We start from the raw sequence: 27,903 nt of genomic DNA, 5'->3' as shown, positions 1-27,903 counted from the left end.
ATTTTGAATTTTCTGGAGCTCCAATTCTAAATGCAATTAGCAAGTGTATTTCATTATAGTTTCATCACCTGTGAAAACAACCGGGGCAACAATCCTTTGTTGCAACAATGGCTTTTATTTCCCAAAACACAGCTACTTTGACTTGTGATGTTACATTGTGATGACTCTTGTAAAGCATCTTAGAAAGCAACATAAAGCAGCGTTTTCTTGAATAAACCACCAACAAAGAAGGTGAGATAAAAAGTCACACATTTCCATATCTCATTATTCAAATCAAATAATTCCACTAAATAATATGTGACATGTGTCCAGTCAAAGGACACAGACAGCTTGAATAAAAAGGTTCCCAGACTTTTTACAGTCACGTGACTGTAACTTGAAGCCATGTACCCCCTACTCCTGCACACTTATGTTCATTATAATTAAGTTGACATATTGATAACATAACTCATCGATTTTATAACAATTCCGTGTCAAAAATGTGTATTTTGCATAGTGACTACTTGCTGATATATTTTATTCCACTCTGATTTTGGTATCCTTCTCTTTGAATGGACTTAATTTGAGTTCCGCCATTTTTGTCCACTGGCTATGGTTTAAGTCGGCGTATTCGTTTCATACCCATTTAAAGGGGAAAGTCAAAATCATGATACAGCAGTATCTGTCCCAAGGTTTTTTTTAACATCGACGCCTGTTTTTGTAACATTGTCTTATTGCTGTATGAGCAACAAGCGGTTTTTTTTGTAAATACCATGTATTTTGGGCTGCGTGTGCATGTGTGGGTGTGTTTACTGTGATTTACGAGTGTTCCTGAATGCAGCGGCAATTTGTCCGAGGAGCAGCACTGACAACAGTTTGCTAGTTTTGATCCTACTTGTAGAGGATGAAATGACGTCCCGACTCTAAAAGAACCACTACCTGGCAGTGTGGGGATTAATTAGAACGCCAATATAATTTAAATCTTCATAATGAAACACTATAAATGCACAAAGTAATCATTCAGACATACCTATTTGTTGATATGATTCAAGGAACAACTTGCCGCTCTGTCTCCGTCCCTCTGTGGTCTCCTTGCACTTGAGGCGTTCAGGTGCACTCGTAATTTTGAATGTTAGGCGCCAATTGTTTTTTCATTTTCATACACGTACCCCATATGGCAATTGGTACCCCACTTTAGGAACCAGTGAACTAGAGGGACTACAGAAATGAACAGAAAGTCATTTTACATTCTACATACGCCCTAGAAACAAAACAAAATGAGTGGAAATGTAGAACCTCACGGTAACATTACGACACATCAGCTTGTAAATAATGGTGAGGATGTCAGCGGTTCAAATGGCGGCAGTCTAATATTTCTAGATCAAAGCTGGTACATGACTTCAAGTGTTTAGAATTCTGAAATTTAGAATGACTGAAAATGAGATCGACATCAGTTAAAAATTAAAGCATTAAAAAAAAAAGCTTCATGAGAAAAAAATGACACTCATAAATCTGATGTTAAATAATCAGTAAGATACCAATATGTAATGTTTCAACGATACAGTCACTAACAAGTGCAGTAGTCCTTTTAAAGAAGAAATTCGTATGACACAAGCTGCTGGACAACATCGGGCGACGTCTTACATGGCCTATTACTTACAGTTTTCCCTTTTAAGATGGCATAACACGTTGAGTTTTAGTGGTGCGATGAGGCTTATGGAGGGGCGTTCCTCCCATAGCAAAGTGACGTGCGAGCACAGATGCGTAGCGCTCCTTCCGTCATCCTCCTCATAAAAAGAAGAAATCGCTTCAGTTGACACCCTACAGTGACACGGATTTATTTGTGACCTGTTCTCTTTAAACTGTCCATCATCCCCTCCCCCTCTTCTGCAAAAAAAAGGTCCTCTTGTTGTTCCGCTGCATACTCAACGGAGGGACACTTGTTGACATTTTTAAACTCTGTCATCTAAAAAAAACAAAACGAAACAAAACAGGAAAATATATGACATAATTCAAATTTTTAAAGTGAATTTTATAATGAAACATGTTCCCGCTCACCGGTAGCGGCGGCCGTGTGCTGCCTGGTGCTCTTGATTTGCAAGAAGATGGTGTAGGTGTCGTACGCAAACAGTAGAGCGGCAATCAAACCAAATACCTGAGGAACAACACAGCAATTCAAGTCAATAAAAATACTTTTACATTCCAAATACAGTAAAGTCTCGTTATAGCGATATTCTCGGGAGTCGGAAAAAATACCGATATAACCGGACTATCCATATATCCGATCCTGCGCCGAACTGCATTAAAAGTGGGCGGATCTTTGATATGGCATGTAATTTTCTCCTTGAGTTCATGGATTGCGTATCTAGCATGCTTTTGTACTACAATACATTTTGTACTACAGTAAATAAAAATAAACTTACGCTGTAGTGATTACCGGTTACCGGGACATAATTCACCCCGGAACTATCGATAGGGAAGGTGTTGCCACCCGGAGGGGTAGGCGCGGGGGACGGGTGTTTTCCGCTGTGTGTGCTGTGCTCTGGTGGTGGAAGTGTGAAAAATAAAGTTGACTGGAAGCAGCCGTTCGCCGTGTTCTTTTTTGGTATTGAAATCCTTAAGCAAAGATTGATTTAAGCTGCTTTTGTATCGATATAAGCAGACCAAATTGGCTGGCGGGAGATGAAAAGGGCATCGTAGTAACCGGATTATCATAATAACCGTGTATCGTACTAACGGAACTAATTATATCATAAAAGACTAGAAATTTGCCGGGAAATGAAAATAGTATCGTAATAAGCAGTAATTTGTTTTAACCGATATCGATATAACGAGACTTTACTGTAGAAGACTTTGACTTTGTAGCATATGACTACTTAGTCCTTGTAATGCATGGCTGAACTGACATTTGATGCAAGCGTTGCTCATCACACCCCCACAACGGGTCTTTACAACCCCTCACTTGTTGAGCCGCGGATCTATCTGGGATGTAATGCAGCTACTGAGGGACTACAGTTGTGGCAACAGCTTGACTGAGACATTAAAAAAATGGCCGCTAAGGTTTTACAAAGCCATGAATAACCTCGCCGCAACACTCGAGTCAATAGTGAGATTAAATTGAATTAATTAATTAATGTAAGGGCGGCACGGCGGTCTAGTGGTTAGCACGCAGACCTCACAGCTCGGAGACCAGGGTTCAATTCCTGCCTCGGCCATCTCTGTGTGGAGTTGACAAATGTTCATGTGGTTTTCCTTTCCCGCTTTCTCTTGCAGATCTTTGCGATCTTTGCCTTCTGAACATGCGGCAGTTACTCCGGCATGTTCAAGATGAGCGTGGAGTGTAAAAACCGGTCAGAGAGTGACCTCGGCATCCGAGTAGAATTTCAATATCCATTCAGGTATGGTATTTTTTTTTTTGTTCTTGTGATTTTGCAAATAAGACCCGAGTTCAATTCCATCTCTGTGTGGAGTTTGCATGTTCTCCCTGTGCATGCGTGGGTTTTCTCCGGGTACTCCGGTTTCCTCCCACATTCCAAAAATATGCTAGGTTAATTGGCCACTCCAAATTGTCCATAGGTATGAATGTGACACAACACCGAAGCACTTGGGTGTGTAACCAACCACAGCGTAGTGAGGCGTGTTTGAAATCCAAGAAGTACTTCTGGAATAGGTGCTGATTCTGGAGGATCTAGAAAGCTTTCTGTTCTGGTTATTGTGTGTAGCTGCTCTATAGGAGTCCACAACTCAATACAAAGGAACGAAAAATGAGCATAATAGGTCCCCTTTAGGCTGCAAGGCGGTCGAGTGGTTAGCGCGCAGACCTCAGAGCCAGGAGACCAGGGTTCAATTCCTACCTCGGCCATCTCTGTGTGGAGTTTGCATGTTCTCCCCGTGCATGTGTGGGTTTTCTCCGGGTACTCCGGTTTCCTCCCACATTCCAAAAACATGCTAGGTTAATTGGCGACTCCAAATTGTCCATAGGTATGAATGTGAGTGTGAATGGTTGTTTGTCTATATGTGCCCTGTGATTGGCTGGCCACCAGTCCAGGGTGTACCCAAAGACAGCTGGGATAGGCTCCAGCACCCTCGTGAGGAAAAGCGGTAGAAAATGAATGAATAATTCATGTAAATAGTTTCTTGTTGTCACAATCTCACAAAAGGTCGTTCGCATATGAAGCACCGGCTTAACTGACCCCGCCTGCGATGCGAGCACCGTCCCCGGCTCCTCCGATCACACACACTAGAGAAGTGATGACGTAAAGGATTGCACCAATGCCGGCTCTGAAGAGATCCTAGAAGAAAAAAAAAAAAAAAAAAAAAAAAGCAGAAGGTGAGGTTTTTGCTCAGCGAGTGTGTCAATGCGTATGTACGCATGTATGTAAGACAGCAACTCTTACACTCCACACCCAGTTGACCACTTGGATCTGCTTGTCCAGCTCCATCATAAAGATGCCAAAAAAGACCATAGCGAAGACCATCTCGCAGATGGCCACAGCCGAGTAGCCTCCATAGAGGGATGCGGCGTAGCAGATGATGATGATGAAGCTGATGAGCTGCGAGGGCGGATGAAGGAGGGTAATAGTCATTATCACACCCTATGAGGCATCCATGTCTACATCGTAAGAGTTCCCACAAACTATGACGATACTCTATAACACTCTGCTGATTATTGCGTTATTTGTTTTTTTCCATATGACGAGAAAAGGCCTGCATTCTTCTCGATCCTTTCCGCTAAAAGTCTTGCCAGTATGGAAGAAAAATAATACATCAAATATGACAGCGGCCTACAATCAGCCCACTTTCAATTGCGCTATTGTCAAAGTGTGTGGGCACATTCAAACAACAACATGCACAAAAGCTTACACATCCATTTGTGGCAGTGCTGCATTCTATTGATTTTCAATCAAAATAGAAAGCTCGTTCGTAAACAATAACCCTGACAGTCAGTCAATAGCCAGCATCTATGGCCAAGTACATGTAGGTACATAATATATAACATACAGTCGGGGGGGGGGGGGGTCCCATGGGTTACTTTAACCATTGTCCCAATTAGCGTGTCAGTATTCTTGATTGGTTGGATCTTAGCTGTAGGTATCTATAAAAGTCCAGTTTCTCTAAATGGTGTGTTTCTGTGAGTTGTTGAAAGGTGTTCTGTCACCCCCCCCCACCCCCCACCCCCCAATCCATCCAAACGATGCAATCTTGTCTGAGTTTTTTTTTTTAGGCCTTCATAGTGTGTCCCAATGATGTGCATTGTTAGCTACCTCATATTAACTTTTCTCATGCTACAATGCACAGAAAAGGGAAATAAATATGTGTTCGTGTTCCACATAAGGATTGACAGATGGGCAAAATTCTAAAAAAAATAAAATACAAATAAAAAAGTGCAGTTCCCCTTTAAAGCGTTTAAGAATAACAGTCAAAGTTTTGCATGTACGAAAATAGTCGAGTGCCCAAACAAAGTAGCCTATGAGTGAATTGAATGTGACTGCTAAGTAACCCGCCATGGGGCCAAATAAATAATAATCCTACATCTTTTTTGGATCAGTCCATAATATTTTGTAGAACCTGTTGGAAACGTCTCCTGTATTTTTCTTCAAATGTCGAAAAACGGTCCTATCTCGCAATGTTAAAGAATCCTGGATCCAGACGGTGACCTGACATAACCCCCAAAATTCTTCCATAGCCCAATTCTGACATGTCATCAAAATCCATTCAAAATGTTGCAATTGATTTTGAACACAAACAGACAATCGCCACTAAAAACATAACCACTGCGCTGCACTTGGCGGAGGTGTGAAATGCTACTGAATTCAACCTTGTACAGGAAGTACAGGAAGTCTGCGTCAACAATAAGTTGCATCCATTTCTCATTTTGAATTGTTCACATTGTTTTCAGCAATAATTTTCAATAAAATGCATTTTTTGTTAATATTTTTGGGGTTTCTTGACTGCATTAATTGCATCCAAAAGCATCTGGAATGAATTTTGATAGTCCCTCGTCACTTTGCTGCTCAAAATTAACTCCATCACGGTATTTCAAACATATACTGAAGGTCAATTTTTGTTGTGGCTGTTTTTTTAGGGTCAAGGGGATTGAGTGCAAAGTTTCCATGTCACGCCTCCTAGTAAAAAACATTACTGACATCACACATGTATCCCTGCATGGACCACTCCTTAAAATCACTGGAGTTTGGTGGTATGTCTCAAAAGGGAATGACGATTGAGCATTACTGTACAGCAATGTGTAACATTAAGATGGCCTATAAAAGACACAAATGGCATCATTCATTCAATGTAAGTGCACTTTTCAAAACACATGCATATTTACGGTAATGTTACAGGTTTTTTTTAACCTAAATTAAGCATTTTCAAGCATAAAAATGGCTAAATAAAGTAAAATATTCCATACTAGTCACCAAGTGTCAGTAATGTTACTGTAATGTTTGGGTACAACAGGTACAACATTCTCTAACAAAAACACGGGCCGTTTTTGTGTCCCCAACCCAGAACAAGATTTAAAACTCAACTCTCAACTGCCAACGTCACTTCCTGTCCACTCGCCACTCTACTCCCCCTGGGGAACACATTTATCGCAACACACACAACCATCCATCGTTTTCTATACCGTTTATCCTCAGGAGGGTCGCTGGGCATGCTGGAGCCTATCCCAGCTGTCTTCAGGCGAGAGGTGGGGTACACCCTGGACTGGTCGGCCAGCCAATCACAGGGCACATATAGACAAACAACCATTCACACTCACATTCATACCTATGGACAACTAGCATGTTTTTGGAATGTGGGAGGAAACCGGAATACCCGGACAAAACCTACACATGTACGGGAAGAACATGCAAACTCCACACAGAGATGGACGAACGAGGGAAATCGAACCCGGGTCTCCAAGCTGTGTGGCCTGCGCGCTAACCACAACCACGAGTCTTATTTATGTCTGACGGCTTATTTACTCTTATTATGTCTACCATATTGGGTAATATGTGTGTTAGTTCATGTCTACAGAGCTATAATAAACACCATATTTAGAAGATCATAAACAGGTTTTTATGCTCTAATTATGAAAATATTCTATTTATCAATAAGGCATCCTACTTTGCAGAAATCCATTATCACGGTCGGGTCTGAAACAAATTAACTGAGATAAACGAGGTATTACTATCATAACAAAAAGTAACTTATACAATATAGCAAAGAATTATTCAAATATCTGCCTGCTACATTTGATTTATTCTCGGCGTGGGTTTAAAAAAAAAAAAAATGCATGCGTTGCACATTGTTACATTTTATTCTAAGAGCCACACCAGTGTCAAGTCCTTGCAGCCTATATGATCCACGCATGATGTAACACACTCGACACCAGCCCGCATCTGTCACTACTGCTTCCCCTCAGCGTGCACACAACTCTTACGCAAGCACGCCGCCCGCTCAGCCAGCCACCACACTAGTTCACGTGTTCTCAGCCTGGCACAGGCCGCCTCAGTTGGAGGGACAGGGAGTACTTGAAGACCGACACGATCCTGCACAAAAGAGGCTCTATTCTGAATAGAGCCGGCAGCTGTGACCGTCCCACATAGAAAAAAAACACCCACTACACAAGACTCCCTCCGAAACAAGAGCGCCTTCTGAGATGCCGCCGACACCTTTAAAGTAGTCAACACGTTGGCACATCTGTTGGCATGGAGCCGAACAGAAAAGGTCCACTGCAGCCCTTTATGCATCATCAGCATAATTAGCTCCTCTTGCAAAATGACTGGAGGGAAGCTGTTGTGAATGGTTGGCTAATTATAGTCAGCAGATACATGAGAGTCAAGGGCTGGTCCGCTGCTCGGAGACTCCCCAAACGGCAACAGTTGCTAGGGAAGTAACATGCATTTTGGGGCGTTTTTTTTCCCCCCTTCGCCGCCTTTCTCCAACCATTACGGTCAGTAAAGAGAACGGCATGTGTGTGCAGCATAAAATGGAAAGTTCAGTGTTGTTCACGGACCTCAAAAAAAAGCGTCAATGAACTTTTACTGTTTGTGGGTGTACGTGAGCATGTAATATTGGCAACATTATTGGCCCGCTGACTCAACTTTACAGTATTTACCATCTACTAGGCATGTAGTAGATGGGTGTGTGTGACCCTGACTTACATTGTTCTACGGGGAGAATGTACTGTATCATGTATGGGCATGCCTTTAACAGGGAGACTGAATAAACATACTACTGGTGCTTCTGCCAAAATCAACAAATAAACATGGCATAAGAATTTTGGCTTTCTTGACTATTCTTTTTCCTAATAGATTAGATTAGATTCAACTTTATTGTTATTGCTTATGTCACTGGTACAGGGCAACAAAATGCAGTTAGCATCCAACCAGAAGTACAATTTTATAAGTACCTTAGTAGTAAGTCAATGTAGAAAAATGAACAGATCTACAAACTATAACAGGCTATGACTACAGTAAACCTCGGATATATCGGATTCAATTGTTCCCACCGGTTTTGTCCGATATAAGCAAAATCCGTTATATGCGTATACCGGAAAATGTCTGTTTTACACATATATCGGATTTATATCCGGTATATGCGTAATTCGGATTTTATCCGTTATAAAAAGGCACTTCCTTGACTATGTTTCCAATGTACCTGGGCGCGCAGGCAACGCTGCAAACGCTGCAAATGACGTCGTATAGCGGCCTGTCACGATTCAGCGAATCGGAGCGCCACGATGCGGCCATCCGATATATGCGAGGGAAATTCCGAAATAGGCGAAATCCGTTATAAAAAATCCGATATATGCAATTAATTTTATTGGAAATGCATTACAGAAAAATCGTTTCTTTTTTATCTGTCCGTTGTGAGCGAATTTCCGATATATCCGAGTCTGATATATCCGAGGTTTACTGTATAATCCAGTGAGGATATAAATGACTATAATATGGCTATTGCAGATTATACAGATTATAAACAGTATGTACAGTATGGATGTGACAATATATAATAACAGTAATATGTACAGTATTACCCCGCCTCACGCCCGAAGACAGCTGGGATAGGCTCCAGCACCCCCCGCGACCATCGTGAGGAAAAAGCGGTAGAAAATGAATGAATGAATGTACAGTATTGCAATGAAGTGACTAGAGTATGGCTATTGCAGATTATATAAATGATAAACAATAGAATGTACGTACATAACAGGCAGTTTTATCAGGCAGTAAAGTTGAGTGAAGGAGAAAAAAATCCCAACTTTTAGTAAAGAAGCAATTCTTTGTTCCCAAGCCCAAACTTCACACCCCGGTAGGAATTCCCGACTTTACTTTGACTTAAAAAGGCTTGGCAGGACAAATAGTCTTCTTTTTATATTTGCAGCACTTAACTGACAGCTGTGAGATACCTGATAATAGTCCACACTTGGGGTGTAAAGCTGATGAAATATAAACAAAAGTCAATCGTTGGGAATTTTCCTTAAAATGAGTGGAGACGGTCCTCATGGTTCAGACCGGGAGGTGATAAGTAGAAACCTTTTTTTTTTTTTTTTTACACAGGGCTCTGTCCATGTGTCATAAACGCTCAGCATTTGGCGCCGTGGTGCCAAATGAGAAAACAGAGGCGCACAAGTGACAGGTGGAAACCTTTAACCCCTGCCCGTGATCCCGCAACCCCCACAACACATGCTTTTCATTCCACACTCTCCAGACTGCAACAAAAAAAAAGAAAGGTGAGAAACTTACTACATTGAGAATGATGACTGAAGTTCATTAACCTCCTAAAAATGCATTTATTTTTATAGCAGCCTGCCACAATTACATTTGGGCCGCCACAAATACATTTAGTGCTATATTTAATGTTTTTTTTATTTAGGTCCCGGTGTTCACCCATGCTCACATTTTGATTGTAACAATATGACTGACCGGCTTGTTATTACAATTTAGGCCACAAGGTGGCTTTATGCCGATAGCAACGGCACGTAGATTCATTTGCAACCAATAGCTAACAACTAGCTTGACTCTGCCACAGCAAACAATTATACAGCCATCAAACAGAGGACCGTTTTTAACGAAAACTGAACCTTTTTTGGAATGTTGCCCATATCATTCACCCAGTTAGTTTGAGCTAGCTAACAATGGACGTCATTTTATATTTTGATGCTAAACACTAACAAAAGAAAATCAAAAACACACCAACAGTGTTCCGTTGACATAACTGACTAGTACATTAAGAAAAAAGCTACAGCAATAAAACAAGAAAACAACAACACCTTGCGCATCTTAGCGTCACTCACATACATAACAGACCAAAGAATGGATTTGTTTAAAAAGGCTCACAGAGGTTTGTTACAAAAGCCAAGCAATATTCGATATATCGAACGATAAAAAAAATTATATAATTATATTATGTTACAGTCAACGCTTACTATATATGAAAATTCTGCATTATACGTTAGTAGTGTCTTGTCTGTTTTATGTACCTATTGTGTTGCTGTGTGTCGGTGTTTTGACACCACGACTTAGAATGGTTGTGGAGTTGCAGCTAATATACTAGCTAGTATAGTAAACTATAGTATCTAGGGGCTCAAATGTGACATTACACAATAATCTCTGAATGATAATCTTAATTTTTTTTCTTTTTTATTTTAAATATTCCCCTTTAATATAACAACCATTTTACAATGCCTACTGACGAAGTGCAGGTTCTGTGTCAGGCATGTTTATTCTTGAACGCAGCTCGTATCAACCGTCATTTGCCATTCTCAGCACACCACAACAGACTTCCAGCCGTGTCTAATTATGTAAACAAATTACATTTATACCAAAATTGGAATTACTTTTGTGACTATCCTCCTTAATCACAAGCATTACAGTATGTTTAAGATTTTTGTGCTGAAGTTTACATGCCATCAGAACAGTTAGCTAAGCTACATCCATATCTCAATTACTGGACAAAATGGGCCAATGATATACTGCATCAATAAATTAAGGATTTTTGCATTTCATTCACTAACCGAAACACCACACATTCTATAATGGTAAAATAAGTGGAAAATGTAAAAACTGATTTAATTGGACCCTAAGTAAATACAGAAATGTCAAGAATGTTGTTTTTCAATAGAATACTCCGACTCTGTGATGCACTGCCCCCTGTTGGACTGGAGTTTGAAATTCTTTCAAGCAAGAATGCGAAGTGTTTAATGACACAATGTTCATAAATACATACAGTCATGGATAAAAATATTAGACTCTTCACTTTATTTGTTGACTTTACTGCCTGATACAACCAAAGTTATATTTGTTTGGACAGATGAAGAAACAAAGTGACCGAATCATTTTTTCCATGACTGTACACACATACTGTATTTAGATACATATACGTGTCATACACACAAATATTTGTGTAGTACAGTGAAAGGAATTTTAAGTGGCTTTAATAAAAGAGTTAAATTCAAGTACTTCCACATAGAAATGAAGTCTGGCACAAAAAAATGAGACCTCATACGACCTCGTAGTAAGTTGTAATTTTTAAATTGATATGTAGGGGAAAAAACTGAATTAAACATAACAATAGTGCAGTGACAAATGTAGTCGAAAGTACAAATCCTCCATTTTAACCTCAAAAGGAAGCCAACTTTGTTGAAGTCACCGAGCTCAAACGCTTATAGAGGAATTACCGTAAGTAACATTATTCCATGTAAATACGGTAACTCGTTTGTAAAGCATACTTCACAACTGTGGGAAAGATCAGTGATCATGGTTTGTAACTTACTATTTCTGCAGCGAGGATAAAACCTTTTGGGGTCTTCACGTACGTTTTCAGCTTCTCCAGGCAGTTGGCACCAGAGCTGGACGCAGACGTATCAGCCATTCTTACTTCTGGTTGGCTTCTTTTAGATCAGAGTCACAAATCTGAAGAACACGAATAAACTTTGTCTTGCTTCAGGGGGGGGGAAACAAAGTTTTAATGTCCCAGAGTGCACCGCTGCTCGCCGCACACACGCTAGGTTGTCTCCCTGCTAGCTAGCAGACCAAGTTCCCCTCCGCGAAAACACAAAATATGCTGGCAAAAATGTGTCACGGCTACAGTGGATCGAGTCTCCAGAAGCCGTACGAGCTGTTTGAAGAAGGAGGGCGGAGCGGAGAGGCTGCCAGTTGGGCGTTGGCTTTCACTTTTATCATGGGGGAACTATGCTGCCTTCAGGGCCATCTGGGAACTTCAGCAATCTTAATGACTAACTTCCACCATGAGAAGAAACGTTCAGTCCGTAACACTGGGTCTGCCATTTGGGAGGGGGTGGGGGTTGTCATTTTTGCCCGTTTATTTATTTATCCAATCATTTACTTATTTCAAAAGAGCATACTTGGGAAGAACTTTGGACTTTTAACCAATCACAGCGGAGTGGGCGGGCCGTGGGTGGAATAAATTAAAACAGACCGATTTGGCAGGAAGCACAACTCAATATGCGGGTTAGTGTGTGTATATAGGTCCCCTTTAAAAGGTACATATTATGCTCCTTTTTCGAACCTTTGTATTGAGTTGTGGTCTCTTAATATACATACACACAGAAAACTATGTATGTGTATTTGATTTTAGATACTTTGTTGGCCACTATATAATCGTACATTAGCATAATTAGCATATTTAGATGAGTCCTTGTAGTATAGAAATAGTTGGTTGTTGAATGTTGTTGTCTACTGTGTATGTACCCTGCGATTGGCTGGCGACCAGTCCAGGGTGTACCCCACCTCCCACCCAAAGTCTGCTGGGATAGGCTCCAGCACCCCTCGTGACCCTCGTGAGGAAAAAGCGGTAGAAAATGAATGAATGAACGAATGTTATTGTCTACTGTGTATGTACCCTGCGATTGGCTGGCGACCAGTCCAGGGTGTACCCCACCTCCCACCCAAAGTCTGCTGGGATAGGCTCCATAGAGATGATCAGAGGCATAAAAAACAAATGAATGTTTGTGGATGACTCCACACCAAAATGTACGCATCGCAGCTCCCCACATACTTATTCACATTTAATATAGAAAATAAAATCCAAAGAACAAAATATACCCACCAATTTGAACAGAAGCACGCGTTTTAACCTTCAACAGAATAATTTCAAGTTTATTTCATTTTTGTTTCACATGGAGCCCATACAGTAAGAATACAGCAGAATTCTGGAGTCTTGGATATTTTTCTTCTCTGTCTTATCATTATCATAAATACTAATATGTATACATCATACACAATAAACACAGCACTATCCAAAGGTGTAGAGTATCACAAGACGTCATTCACCACTAACAACAGAGTATATTTCATTTGAGCATATTTATAAGAGCTACAGAGAGAATAAAATTGTGTATGGGGATGGGAGAAAAGGATGAACCAAAGAGTGAATCCAAGGCTGAGCGTTGTACCAAAATACCGGAAATGGACAAGAGTTAATTCAGATGCTGGCTGTGGAAGCAAAACTACAAACGATAACACATCTCTGACCATTTTCCAACACAACTGTCAGGGGTGGTGCATTATCCGGAGTATTTATTGCCTAAATTGTGCTTTAGATGGATCTAACATGCTGTTGTTTTTCACCTATGGAGTTTTGTCACCATCCCGAAGCTTCTTAAATATGTTAAAGGGATACTTGAGGAAGAGGAAGAAGATGCATGCAGTAGAAAGCAAGAAAGAAGGATTTAAGATGCAGCAGAAATTTATCGCTGGCATTTTTTTGTTCAGACTGCTTTCAAACGTTTACCAGGGACAAGGTCTTAAACGTAGTCATAGTTCAAGTTTATGTAAGGAGAGGTGGGGGGGGGGGACTACTGTATATGACTGTGTCTTACAACTTTCTGAACCACGGAAACAGGACAAGATTCACTGACAAAACCTGGCCGATACCCACAAATAAACACGCACTTCTAAAATGGACACTCACCGCCCTGATTAATAACGTTCAAAGCACACAACAGCAGTTTGTGTAACAGCACAGGAAATATAATCAAGCTCACTAAAGTCATCTTCAACTGGAGGGTCAGGAATATTTTGCACATTTTCTTGACAATGATGGAAAAAAAACAAAAAAAAAAAAACACCCACAAAGACAAATAAAGTTGAAACCACTTACTGCTATTGCTATATATCACCTTTTATACACATTTTTCTCTTTCATATTCTTTTTAATATAATTAGCCTTTCCCCGACTCCCACTCCTGCTGCTAATGCTGAGCACATCAAAAAATAACAATAAGAAAAAGAAAGAAAAAAAAAATATGACATTGGTTGTGAATGGGAGAGGAGTTCTAGGGCAAAGGCCAAACTATGTGCTCTGAGACAGAACCAAAGTAAATCCAATTGAATAACTCTGTGCTCAACATTTGTTGTATAACAACTCATATGGAGTGCACAATTATTCAACCGAGTACATAGAATCATACTGTATATATTAGCATGTCGATATTTACACAGCACAGACAATACATTCTCTCAAGTTAAATATTACTACAATGTTTTGTTCCACCCCCCCGCCCACCCCCTCACCTCAATAAATGTAAGTCTTTTCCATTACAAGATTTCTCTTAAATGTTCGTCAATGTATGTTTTGGTATTTGTATTCAAGTTTTTCTCGTATAACCAAACAGACAATCCTCTGTTGTCTTCTACAGTTAAATACATCACGAGAATAAACATCATATTACAGCAAAGACCCCCCCCCCTATTTAACCCCCCCTCCGCCCAACCCCAACGCCCGGTCCACCGTGTCCCCTACCTTCCCTCCCGCCACTTGCCAAACTCACAAGTACACAAACAGACTAACAGACGAGTGCAGAAATGCAGGCGGTGGTTTAGCGCCGGAATCACAAGGTCACCCTGGGAGGAAGAGGATGAAAGAACACGCATAAATCATCTGTGAAGTATAGAAAGCAGATAAGGACGGCAGACGGGGCAGCATTTATCATCACAGGCTATCAATCGCAAACAACCGTTAAATGTTTTACCATCTGTTATAAAAGAGAATTATGTATTTTTTCATTTGTCAGGTCAACTGTGTAACTTTCATATTGTCGCACTAATATTGGAAATGAGGGAGGAGAAAAAAACAAGAAGTCAAAGGTAAGAAACTACTGCTCATGAATATGCAAATATGAATAGAAAAATGTGTTTTTTTAATAGTCGGTAATTGACTGAAACGGATATTATGTGTTATGATGTTGATTCTAGCTTTTGAATGTCTGTGGTTTGTTTTGACTTCCCACATGTTATGAAGAGTAAGTGAATCACTGAGGTCACATTCAAGGTCAAACTCTTTTTACCACAAGGAAGGGGAGGTGTCTGCATTTTATTGTACTGTTTTGAATCAAAGAAGAGCAGAGGAATTAATTAACCTTATCAATGCAATATCGAATATAATATTGAATTGGATCCAATTAGAGCCGTTATTCTCAAGGGTCCATCTTACACTTTTATTCTGAAAGGTATTTTCACTGTATGGTCGCTGTTTATTGGTTGACTATGGCCAATTATTATTGGGACTATTATTACTCCAAAAAATATTGCAAGACAAGTCATATGTAGTATTGTGGTCACTAGGCAACAGTAATGTAAGACATTACACTACCTCAGATATAACAGTGCATTCAAAGCGTACTGTCTCTTTAAATAATCATTCATTAAATATAAGATTATTTCAGATATTTCAGTGGAGTGGAGTGTGGAGAGACTCTTCATCCGCTAATCGCTAGCGCCTCTATGGGATTTTCAATGTAAATTAGCATAGAGCTAGTGCATTTGTTGAATGTGTTTCATTTATATTGAATATCACAGACATTTTATTTCTGTATGTTCAGTTTTATGCTGTAAAGGCTCTGACAAAATGGTACTAAAGTTAGTTGTGAACCTGTTATTTGTCAGCGGAGCTAGCAAGTGGAGAGAGTTTGTGGCTAAAAAAAGTGTTATACATGAAATGTTCATTGTGCTAGCACACTGTGTTATTTTACACTACCTCAAATTCAAACTACACTGTCTCTTTAAATAATCATTCATTAAATATAAGATGGAGTGGAGTGTGACTCTTCATCCGCTAATCGCTAGCGCCTCTATGGGATTTTCCATGTAAATTAGCATAGAACTAGTGCATTTTTTTGAATGAGTTTCATTTATATTGAATGTGACAGACATTTTATTTCTGTATGTTCAGTTTTATGCTGTAAAGGCTCTGAAAAAATGGTACTAAAGTTAGTTGTGAACTTGTTATTTATCAGCGGAGCTAGCAAGTGGAGAGAGTTTGTGTGTTATACATGAAATGTTCATTGTGCTAGCACACTGTGTTATTTTACACTACCTCAAATTCAAAGTGTACTATCTCTTTAAATAATCATTCATAAAATATAAGATAGAGTATTTCAGATATTTGAGAGGAGTGGAGTGTGGAGAGACTCTTTATCCGCTAATTGCTAGCGCCTCTATGGGATTTTCAATGTAAATTAGCATAGAGCTAGTGCATTTGTTGAATGTGTTTCATGTTCAAATGTTGATTGTGCTAGCACACTGTGTTATTTTACACTACCTCAAATTCAAACTGTACTGTCTCTTTAAATAATCATTCATTAAATATAAGATATAGAAGAGTATATTTCAGCGGAGTGTGGAGAGACTCTGCATCCAATTACATAAACTGCCGTTTTGAGCGATGTCACACGGCACAATGATGTGATGATCCCTCTCTGTTGTCACTCACCCTCCTGCAGCTGTGTTGTCACCGCACAGGCTCACATTTGATTGGAGTAGGAAGTGGGCTGCTGTTCATAGCCCTGGCTGTAGCCTCCATCCTCATTGTAGCCTCCCTGCTGGCCGTATTCTGGCTGGTAGCCTCCCTGGGAGCCGGCATACGGGTCCTGCTGACCGTAGCCGCCCTGCGCAAAGGAATCAGGAGCGGGCTGCTTTTCCTGCGATGGCATGTATGTACCAGCGAAGGCGGCCATCCAGCCTGTCTCCTTGAAGACGAACCACAGGTTTCCTATCCACAGGATCAGGTTGCAGAAGCCGAAAGCCTGCGGAGGAGTGGAAATGCAGCACAACCATGCTACTATATTTCTGTAGTGAATATAAAATGCATATTTGAAAGAAGATGGTCATCATAGGAATTACTTGCAAAAGTGGAAACCAAAAGAGGACCCAGTGAACCTACCACAGAGGTGTTGAGGCCAGATACTTTGGGGTCGTAGACCTCACGGCAGCGATTCTCGCGTTCGTCACATGCCGTGATGAGCGTGATGACGCTCTCGGGATCAGTGGCCGTCTTGACGTCGGACAGACCTTTGGCCCACGCACACGATGACACCAGCCACATGAAGGCGAACACTGCGGTCACTACAAAGTCCTGCCAATCAACCGAGATCACGTTTAAGATGAGACTATGCCTTCTGAGACGTCACTCAGCAGCAGGAAGACTCACAATCTGGGCGCCTTTGTTGTTTTCACGGTACTTCTCCAAGATGAAACAGTACACAGAGAGGGCTGCCATGGAGTAGAGGAAGGAAAAGACACCAATGGTGACAAAGAACTCTGCCGAGGAGGAGTAGTCGCCGACCAGGAATAGACGCTCGGGGTTCCCGCCCTTACAGGTGGGGGCATCAAAGTAAACCTGATGGAGCCTGGGTGAAGACACAAATAGCAAGTTGCGTAAGATTATTTCTTATTCCAGGGAAGCCCGTTATCCTCAAACGTCCCTCAGTATCTTTCTTTGCTAAGTTAATAAATTCAATAAAAAACATAGCACATTGTTTGAGGAGATTTATGCCACAAAATATGAATATTACCAGCAACGATACTGTGGTTAAAGTAAACAAAATAAGCCTGCAAGGTTGAGGGATTTTCTCCAGCAGTCAACAATCCATTGTTTTTTTCTCTAAGCTTCATGCTAAGCTGCACTCGGCAACAGACAAGCACATAAGAATGGAAGAAACTGAATATAAATACATTAGCCTCATGCAAATTTGCGGTTCAAATCGCTTCATCAGTTTTTCAAAAATGTAATATTATATGTATAATAATATAATATATAACAAAAACATCAAATAACGGCAAATAAAATTTGTAAATAAAGTTGTAGCTTACACAGAGCAAATCTGTTTAGCATGTAAGGGCATTTAAATCAACAATACTATCTGCCCCAATGGCTGGACGGGACAAAAAAAAAAATTAATATTCATGCAGTTTCATGTCTTATTATTATTACTGTGCATACTATAGATAAGGCATTCAGAACACACATTCAAAGATATAAATAATATGCAGTACTTTACATTGGTCACTAGGTATCAGTAATGTTACTGTAATGTTCGATGAGACACACACACCAGACTCGATTGCTGGAACAACAGTTTTTTATTGCAGGCTTTAGTGCTTGGTTACCGGTATATAATTCACCCCGGAACCATTGATAGGGGAGTGGTTGCCACCCGGAGGGGTGGGCGCGAGGGAGAGGGGTTTTCATTCATTTTCTACCATTGATCCTCACAAGGGTGGCGGGGGGTGCTGGAGCCTATCCCAGCTGTCTTCGGGCGAGAGGCGGGGGACACCCTGGACTGGTCGCCGGCCAATCACAGGGCACATATAGACAAACAACCATTCACACTCACATTCATACCTATGGACAATTTGGAGTCGCTAATTAACCTAGCATGTTTTTGGAATGTGGGAGGAAACCGGAGTACCCGGAGAAAACCCACGCATGCACAGGGAGAACAAGCAAACTCCACACAGAAATGGCCGAAGGTGGAATTGAACTCGGGTCTCCTAGCTGTGAGGCTTGCGCGCTAACCACTAAAGGGGACCTATTATGCTCATTTTTTGTTCCTTTGTATTGAGTTGTGGACTCCTATAGAGCAGCTACACACAATAACCAGAACAGAAAGCTTTCTAGATCTTCCAGAATTAGCACCTATTCCAGCAGTACTTCTTGGATTTCAAACACGCCCCACTATGCTGTGGTTGGTTACACACCCAAGTGCTTCGGTGTTGTGTCACATTCATACCTATGGACAATTTGGAGTCGCTAATTAACCTAGCATGTTTTTGGAATGTGGGAGGAAACCGGAGTACCCGGAGAAAACCCACGCATGCACGGGGAGAACAAGCAAACTCCACACAGAAATGGCCGAAGGTGGAATTGAACTCGGGTCTCCTAGCTGTGAGGCTTGCGCGCTAACCACTAAAGGGGACCTATTATGCTCATTTTTCGTTCCTTTGTATTGAGTTGTGGACTCCTATAGAGCAGCTACACACAATAACCACAACAGAAAGCTTTCTAGATCTTCCAGAATTAGCACCTATTCCAGCAGTACTTCTTGGATTTCAAACACGCCCCACTACGCTGTGGTTGGTTACACTCTCAAGTGCTTCAGTGTTGTGTCACATTCATACCTATGGACAATTTGGAGTGGCTAATTAACCTAGCATGTTTTTGGAATGTGGGAGGAAACCGGAGTAACCGGAGAAAACCCACGCATGCACAAGGAGAACATGCAAACTCCACACAGAGATGGAATTGAACTCGGGTCTTATTTGCAAAATCACAAGAACAAAAAAAATACCATACCTGAATGGATATTCAAATTCTACTTCGATGCCGAGGTCACTCTCTGACCGGTTTTTACACTCCACGCTCATCTTGAACATGCCGGAGTAACTGCCGCATGTTGAGAAGGCAAAGATCGCAAAGATCTGCAAGAGAAAGCGGGAAAGGAAAACCACATGAACATTTTTTCTCAAGGTTAGACTACTTTTTCGCCTCCAAACAAACAAACCATGCCAGATCGTTCTCCATAGCATGGAGCAGACCCGAAGCGCCACCAAACTATGGCAACCTGCTAATAAATGCAGCGCGATTGCCACTTTGCATGACTGTTGTCATGGTTACCGCTATAGTCCACATATTTTGCTTTTGTGCTGTTTTTTTAATGACTTCAGTTACAGTGTATTTTACGTTTATACAGATTAGCATTATGTGTCAAAAAGGGACATGCATGAAGATGCACTTATACTCAAACACAAACACACACAAGCACACACAAGCACACACACATACACACATAAGAGATTATGAGGCTGACTATTTTTACCACAGCCTCTCTACACCGCAAGCCAGATCCGATTGGATGGAAAATCCAGCTATTAATCTGACTGAGGTGCTCTACCATCTGTCACCAAATACTCAACAGTAAAACCAGCCACAACACACACACACACACACACACACACACAAAACACAACAAAACAATATCCGGGGTCATTTTAAGCAGTTGTTTCCTCCCATTTCAAAGTGGGCTGTTGTTGGAGAGATAATGAATTTCTTCGGTATACTAGGAACTTGAAAACCATAAAAAATATAATGCCTGTTGTTCAAAATGATGTGGTGGATAAATGCATCATTTTTCAGCAACAACTTCAGACGTTCTTGCAATTTTTTTTGAAACATTTATTTATTGCAAGACCGCAGAAAGCACATCTTTGATGCAGTGAATAAATAATAAATAATAATGTGGAGAATAAATATATTACATCAAATATGAACAATGTACAGCGTAAACTGTAATTTGTACAAATAATGTAAATGTCCTTGCCTGGCTCCCGTGTAATAATAAATAATAAATAATAAATAATAAATAATAAATAATAAATAATAAATAATAAATAATAAATAATAAATAATAAATAATAAATAATAAATAATAAATAATAAATAATAAATAATAAATAATAAATAATAAATAATAATGTAGAGAATAAATAGATTACATCAAATATGAACAACAATGTACAGCGTAAACTGTAATTTGTACAAATAATTTAGAATAATAAATAATAAATAATACATAGATTACATCAAATATGAACAACAATGTACAGCGTAAACTGTAATTTGTACAAATAATTTAAATAATTTAGAATAATAAATAATAATGTAGAGAATAAATAGATTACATCAAATATGAACAACAATGGACAGCGTAAACTGTAATTTGTACAAATAATTTAAACAATTTAGAATAATAAATAACAATAATAATAATGTAGAGAATAAATAGATTACATCAAATATGAACAATGTACAGCGTAAACTGTAATTTGTACAAATAATTTCAAATAAGAAATAAATAATAAATAATAAATAATAAATAATAAATAATAAATAATAAATAATAAATAATAAATAATAAATAATAAATAATAAATAATAAATAATAAATAATAAATAATAAATAATAAATAATAAATAATAAATAATAATGTAGAGCATAAATAGATTACATCAAATATGAACAACAATGTACAGCGTAAATTGTAATTTGTACAAATAATTTAGACTAAATAACAATAATTTAAAGTTTTGGTTATGCGTGTGGGCAGGTAGAGGGGCTTATTTGGCACTGAGCAGTCTGATGGCCAGGGGGAAGTAGCTGTCTCTAAACCTGGTTGTTCTTCTGAATCTGAAAGTAATTCAAAGGCTTTTTAACAGAGCTTTATTAATTAGACCTTTTAAAAAACAGCAGAAACAGACCTCTGAGATAATAATAAAAAAAACCTCACGGAACAACACAAAAGATTATGACTGCAACATGTAATACTTTAAATCTATCGTGGCAGAGTAAGGTTATGTTATGCACGAGTGGATGGGATCGCCATGCTGTGATATTACGTCGAGCAGTTCAACCTTGTTACTGTAATGGCGAGAGTCATAGCGGTGAAGTTGAACGTAAAAAGGCAGCAATCCAAGAGCTTAACGTTTATGGTGATGAATGAGTGCAAGGAGGAGTGATGGAGGAGGGCGCCAGGATGAGAGAAGCGATGGTGTTTGGTGCCATGGTAACGCTACTGGCAGCACCACACAGCGAGGAGGCTGGTTTCTATCCGTGCTGGCATGCTGGACGGGTGTCAGCTCTACTGTGGTGAGAAGACACGCAGTCGCCCTCCTACTCCCCAAGACACAAACCCAAACCATCTGCCTGCTACTGCTTTTATCACACTTTAGCTTCCTTTTTGCAGAAATTGAATTCAATCACAGACTAAAATCACTGAGCAGAATAATGCTGACCATGGTGGACATCATGTCACAACGTAGCTGACAATGAGCACACTGCCTCTGCTGGTTGTAGTCAATTAGTGCACAACATTAATGAGGCCTCACTTGCCTCAATTAATAACTCCACCATAAGGAAGACACTGCTGAAGAAAAAGAACATTTCAATTTTGCCAGAAATCATCTAGATGATCCCCAGAACCTGTGGTCCAATACCCTGTGGTCTCATCTGGTGTAAAAATAACATTTTTCTTTTCAGAACATCACCAATAGTAAAATATGGTGGTGGTAGTGTGATAGTCTGGGGCTGATCGCGTGATTTGACACCGCTGGACATCTTCCATCTCAAAACAAAAGAGTATGTGACACCATTCAGAGCTGAAGTTGTCATTCTGCGGCGGGACGGCGGAACGATCTGGCAAGCGTAACTGTGCATCCAGCAGTTACTCCTAAATTGACAAAAACGTACCACAGTGGAAATAGCATGAAACAAAAAGTTAATCTGGGTATGCTGGAGCCTATCCCAGCTGACTTCGAGCGAGAGGCGGGGTACACCCTGGACTGGTGGCCAGCCAATCCCAGGGCACATATAGACAAACAACCATTCACACTCACATTCATACTTATATCCATACCAACATATGTATGTAAATAAAGACATTTCATGAAAATATTCAATTGTAACTTTAGGGGCAACTTTTTGGAGAGTCTACTTTTTTAGATAAATCCTATCTTAGGGGTTTTATTTCATTTGAACATGCATCAGATTACAATTGAATGCATCACATAATCAGTTCCCAGTTCCACATGTCCAAAAGGAGTAGGAAGAAGCAAAGCTTATTAAATCCTACCCCTCCATCTGGTACTTTTACAATCAGTAACTGTTACATTTGTTCACTTCCTGCTTTCCATAATACAGTTTAAGTTTTTTTTTTTTTTTTTTTTTAATAATGGACCTCGTACCGAAGTACGAAGTGATATGAGCATCCAATGACATAATGGTTACCATAGTAACTGTCAATATAGTGATATATCTGTGTAAATTAAATGTAAACTTTGTTTACATTTGTTGACAAACATGTTTACACTGGCCCCTACAAGTTCAGGTGTTAAATACTTGAGCATTGCAAAGGGAGCCACAACAAAGAAGCTGAAGTTCCACATGCGGCTCTGGAGCCATGGGTTGCTGACCCCTGGGCTAGACTGTGACTCTGATTCCATCAGTTCATCCATTATCTTACATTATCATTCATAAGTAGTGATCACATTTTAGACTTAGTTAGCATGCAGGCCACAAAGGTAGGAGAACCGGGTTCAATTCCCTGCACGGGTATCTCTGTGTGGAGTTTGCATGTGTGGGTTTTCTCCGGGTACATGCTAGGTTAATTGGCGACTCCAAATTGTCCATAGGTTTGAATGTGAGTGTGAATGGTTGTTTGTCTATATGTGCCCTGTGATTGGCTGGCCACCGGTCCAGGGTGTACCCCGCCTCTCGCCTGAAGTCAGCTGGGATAGGCTCCAGCAAGTCGCAACCCTTGTGAGGATAACAATGGCAACTGAAACCAGACAGGGAGGGTTGCTGAGTCAAATCTAATCACTTTTATTGAAATTGTTGATCCGAAATCAAAGCAGAAAGTCAAAGTTAAGCTAGCAGGAGGTTTTGGAGGGGGAGTAGAAAATTTGACACTTATTTTTGCCATTTGTGGGTGGTCTTGTAACATAACAATTTATATCACATGTATACCATTCAAGATTAATTTACTATTAATTTACTAAATGTGTAACAAAAATAACAACAACACAAAGCAAAGGAATAACTAGAAAGCCACAGATAACCGCCCCTTTAAATGCTTGCTAGGTCAGTGTAAAATCAGTTTGAAACCCGCCATAAAACAAAGTGTGTCGTCGAGCTTCACATCAGCTTTATTTGGGAACTCAATGTCTTCTTCCATCCGTCAAACCACTGCTTTGTCAGCACAATTCCCCCCTCCGGAGACAGGAAGAGGGTGGGTAGGTGGGCAACGCTACATGAGTCACACATACAGGATGCTGTTGCACAGAACTGCCTTGAGAAGCATGTGTGCAAAAGTAGCATTTTCACACTTAAATGGCGACAACCTCGGGCTACATTTTATTTAATATATTTTTACACTAACGCTGTTTTGTATTTATTTTATATCAAAACATATTATATGTTGCGATAATAGAACTGTAAAATAAAAAGCCACCCAAGACGGGGCCTGGTTTTTCCCCTACCGTTCAAAAGACACTGTACAGTGCTGCTTATGCATGCCCATATTAATCCAGAAAGAGCAGCAGCTCCTCCTCTGGTCTGACACATGATTCATGCACCCTGGCTCCTGTGCGAGGATGCTGATTGGTGCTCGGCTCCAAGTGACCCGGGGAGGCAGCGCTGAGCTGCTGGCACACTCGCACAGCTCCAGGGAAGGACTACGGAGTCATGCAGAGCACTCGTGCCTCAGACTGTGAGCTGCAGAGCCTAATAAAGTGCGGGACTCTGTCAGCACCACAAGGGTTGTGTGCACATCTTCAATCATCAGTTAGAAGATGCGTTTCTACTTCCAATTTGGGTCAATCTAACCTTTGTATATTTTTAGACTATTTCACTGCATTTTTAATGATATTATTTTCATTTCTTATACTTGTAGAGCGACAATAATGACATTTTGTTCTATTGTAAACAGAAAATCTAATTAATGCCTATCTTAGCTTTCATATTCACTATCTGTGTGATGCCCCACTTGCAAACAAACATCCACTTTCAACCCTGAAGGCTCTTCCGTGAGCGTGCTGCTGTTCAAGCCGATGCATCCGGAGAGGCGAAAACACAACCTTTGACATGTGGATTTCACTAACACCTTGTGAAGGACGCCGCACAACCACAGCTGTGCTTGTTAATTGTCCCCCTTAAGAATAAAAATGGCTTCCTTCACCTACGTGCAATATCCTCAGAGAAGTCAACGCTGTAGTTTACTACTTCATGTGGTGCACAAGCGACACAGGAAATGAAATGAAGTGCACTATAACACAGAGGTCATGTCCTCTGAGAAGACACTATGCCGGTGATTTTCAACAACTGTGCCGCGGCACACAAGTGTGCCGTGAGGAATTATTCAATGTCACTTTTTTTTTAATTAACATGTATTAATCATTTTCTGCAAATATTATGTCATTGTCGCGTGTCATTGGTGTAAAGCAGGGGTCTCAAACATGCGCCCCGTGGGCCAAATATGGCCCGCAGGACACTAGTTTGAGGCCCCCCGCCTTGATATGAAAGTTTAATGTTAGTGCGGCCCGCGCAAGTTTGATACGGATGCCGTATGGTATCATGTACCCAGAAAAAATTATTATGTTTGATTAATGTTCATGTTAAAGGTTACATAACTGTTAATAGTTATCCTCCCTATCCGTGTGGAAGTGGTACGTTTTTGGCTATTTAAGTTTTAAGGAAATAACTTGAAGGCTACCGTTTTAGGTTTGCAACATTTCCTTATTATTTCCTTATTTTTAATGGGATGGGAAAATCTCTATGAATACTTGGAACTGCTGTTTTCAATGCCAGCCTTGTATCAGAATCATGATTCCCTAAATGCACGTTCAATAGACAAACCAGTTAACAATGACTCAACAGCGCCACTGCTGGTTGTAACCAAGTAGTGCACACATTTTCCATGAATGCTTCACATCTCAATTAAATGACATAAATGACATAAACAGGACTTACCCATTGGAGGACTTTTATAAATCCCAATGGCTGCTTGATTATTGTGAACTGTCCTTGGGCCACCAACTGTTAAACACACACAAATATAAAAAATGAAAAATTAATCAGAAATTGTCACATTTGAAAAGTGATTCCACCTTCAATAATAAAAGAAGAACCCAATTACTTCTATTATGTATTGTTATGCATACATCTATCTTCTATAATACTCATCTTCACTATGGTCGCGGGGGTATGCTGGAGCATACCCCAGCTGACATCTTGCAAGAGGCGGGGTACAACCCCGGACCGGTCCCCAGTCAATCATAGGGAACATAATGTACACTAAATTGTCCATAGGTATGAATAGGAGTGGCAATGTTTGTCTATACGTGCCCTGTGATTGGCTGGCAACCGGTCCAGGGTCTACCCTGCTTCTCGCCTGCTGGGATAGGCTCCAGCATGAATAGATGGATGGTAAAAAAAAAAGATGTTTGTGTGTGAGAGACACATACACAAAGCTGATTAACAGCAGCCATCTGTAGCATGTGTTTACAAACATGCTAAATATTCAGCACGCAATATATGTCATATTTATATAGGCGGATGGGGGGGGGGGTAGTTGCATTTGTGCGCAGGTGAATGCGACACCGCAGAATAGGCGCAGCGTCAATAAATGGCCGCGCAGAGAAGAAGCAGCAATCATGGCTATTTCTCCGTCCGTGGCTGAGGGGGGGTCACACCATGGCGATCACATCCACGAAGCACGACACAGTGGGAATCGTGATGGATGCCAGATATCTCTTCGTAAAATCATCTGTATTAATAAAACAGCCGTCAGTGGCTGTGGAAATGCTGCTTATTCAGAGGGGCCTGTACTGCGGGTATATATGCAGCACCACGCAAGGGGCCTCCACGGAAAATGAATCCTGCTTGTTGTCGTAGCAACAGCAGGCTAATTGAGTCGTGAGAAATCTCTGGTTCATCATTTCCATCCAATGTTAGCAAATGATATCCTATGAACGCCATGCTAATAGTCATGGCTGCGGTTAATCTCTGGGCATCCTTCACACATTCGCAAAGAGTCGTCGGGCCGCTCCTCCATCATGTCCTGTACTGCAGCATCAGACGAGAAAATAATCTCATTTGCATCGCGCTGTCGTGTGATTTTGATTTTTTTTTTTACATAGTGGAATAAAACGCACCATTGCTACAGAAAGCATTCCCGACGCTTGCTTGAACCGATAGCTTTTCATTGCAACATCGTGTGTCGAAATGACTAAAAAAAATCTATAATAAAGAACGTCAAAATGGAGCATTAAATGAAATAAATCCGCTAATCTGTAAACGATAAAAAATAATAAATTATATGATTTGCTGTGAAAGCCTTACCTGGTTTACGACATCCATCTTGGCCGCTTACTCGCTGATAAGAGGATCAGAGGGGCGGAGGGGGTGGAGACGTTTCATCTGAACAGCTCCGGGGGAGGAAGACGCCCAGGAGGAACAGCCGGGGACTGCGTCACAAGCGTAGTAACGTCACATGACGCTTCGGAATTATTGACCAATCACAAGGGAGCAGAGAGCTACCCTCTCCACCCCCACCCCCCGGGGTTAAAAAGAAGCTAGGATAGCATGGAGACGGTTAACGCTTTAGTAGACTTATCCTACGATATAAAATGGTGAATGTGGTAAAAAATAAGGACCTGGCAGTCATTTCAATAACATTGTTTACTCTGAAAAGGAGAAATGGAAGCCAGATGTTTGTTCTCCATCTGTTGGCACAATAATAAAACATTACATCATTCAATCTTTTCTATTAAGCCGCCACTGTGGGATTAAATGTTCATAACGCACATTATCACATTAAAAAAATGAAAGAAAACTCATTTCTTTATTTGAGTATGCCAGACACAAACCCCATCGGAATTGTTGCAATTAATTTGAATGAACAAATGCAATAATTTGCTAATGCTACGACTGAAAGTGTATTGTCCTCTGATCTAGTCCAAAGATTAATAAACAGCATATTAACATAACAGTATGGAAAGTGGCTATTCAACAGTACAAAATGAGAAGCCGATGCAAAAACTGCATAGTAATTATTATAAAACATGTATAAGTTATAGGGCGGCACG

The 27,903-nt window shown here is 40.4% G+C and overlaps 2 protein-coding genes across 2 annotated transcripts; both read right to left on the bottom strand.

Annotated features, from left to right (window-relative positions):
• Positions 1–94: 94 nt before the first annotated feature.
• Positions 95–12,139, bottom strand: plp2b (proteolipid protein 2b). Its single transcript, XM_058051019.2, has 5 exons — positions 11,740–12,139; positions 4,377–4,532; positions 4,173–4,271; positions 2,038–2,134; positions 95–1,945 (listed from the first exon to the last, which is right to left on the bottom strand). The coding sequence occupies exons 1-5, from the start codon at positions 11,836–11,838 to the stop codon at positions 1,932–1,934; spliced, it is 465 nt and encodes a 154-aa protein (XP_057907002.1). The 5' UTR covers positions 11,839–12,139; the 3' UTR covers positions 95–1,931.
• A 2,545-nt stretch (positions 12,140–14,684) lies between these two features.
• On the bottom strand, positions 14,685–27,260 carry LOC131104146 (synaptophysin). The gene is made up of 7 exons (XM_058051009.2): positions 27,158–27,260; positions 25,787–25,852; positions 19,561–19,685; positions 17,416–17,614; positions 17,149–17,340; positions 16,699–17,011; positions 14,685–14,831 (listed from the first exon to the last, which is right to left on the bottom strand). Exons 1-6 carry the CDS (start codon positions 27,173–27,175, stop codon positions 16,730–16,732), a joined length of 882 nt encoding a protein of 293 aa, XP_057906992.1. The 5' UTR covers positions 27,176–27,260; the 3' UTR covers positions 14,685–14,831; positions 16,699–16,729.
• Between the last annotated feature and the right edge of the window lie 643 nt (positions 27,261–27,903).

This window comes from Doryrhamphus excisus, linkage group LG15 (assembly GCF_037039965.1).
Source record: "Doryrhamphus excisus strain RoL-2023G ecotype Guam linkage group LG15, RoL_Dexc_Guam_v1.1, whole genome shotgun sequence".
NCBI classification, from domain to species: Eukaryota; Metazoa; Chordata; class Actinopteri; order Syngnathiformes; family Syngnathidae; genus Doryrhamphus; species Doryrhamphus excisus.
This window is presented reverse-complemented; position numbering and strand designations above follow the sequence as displayed.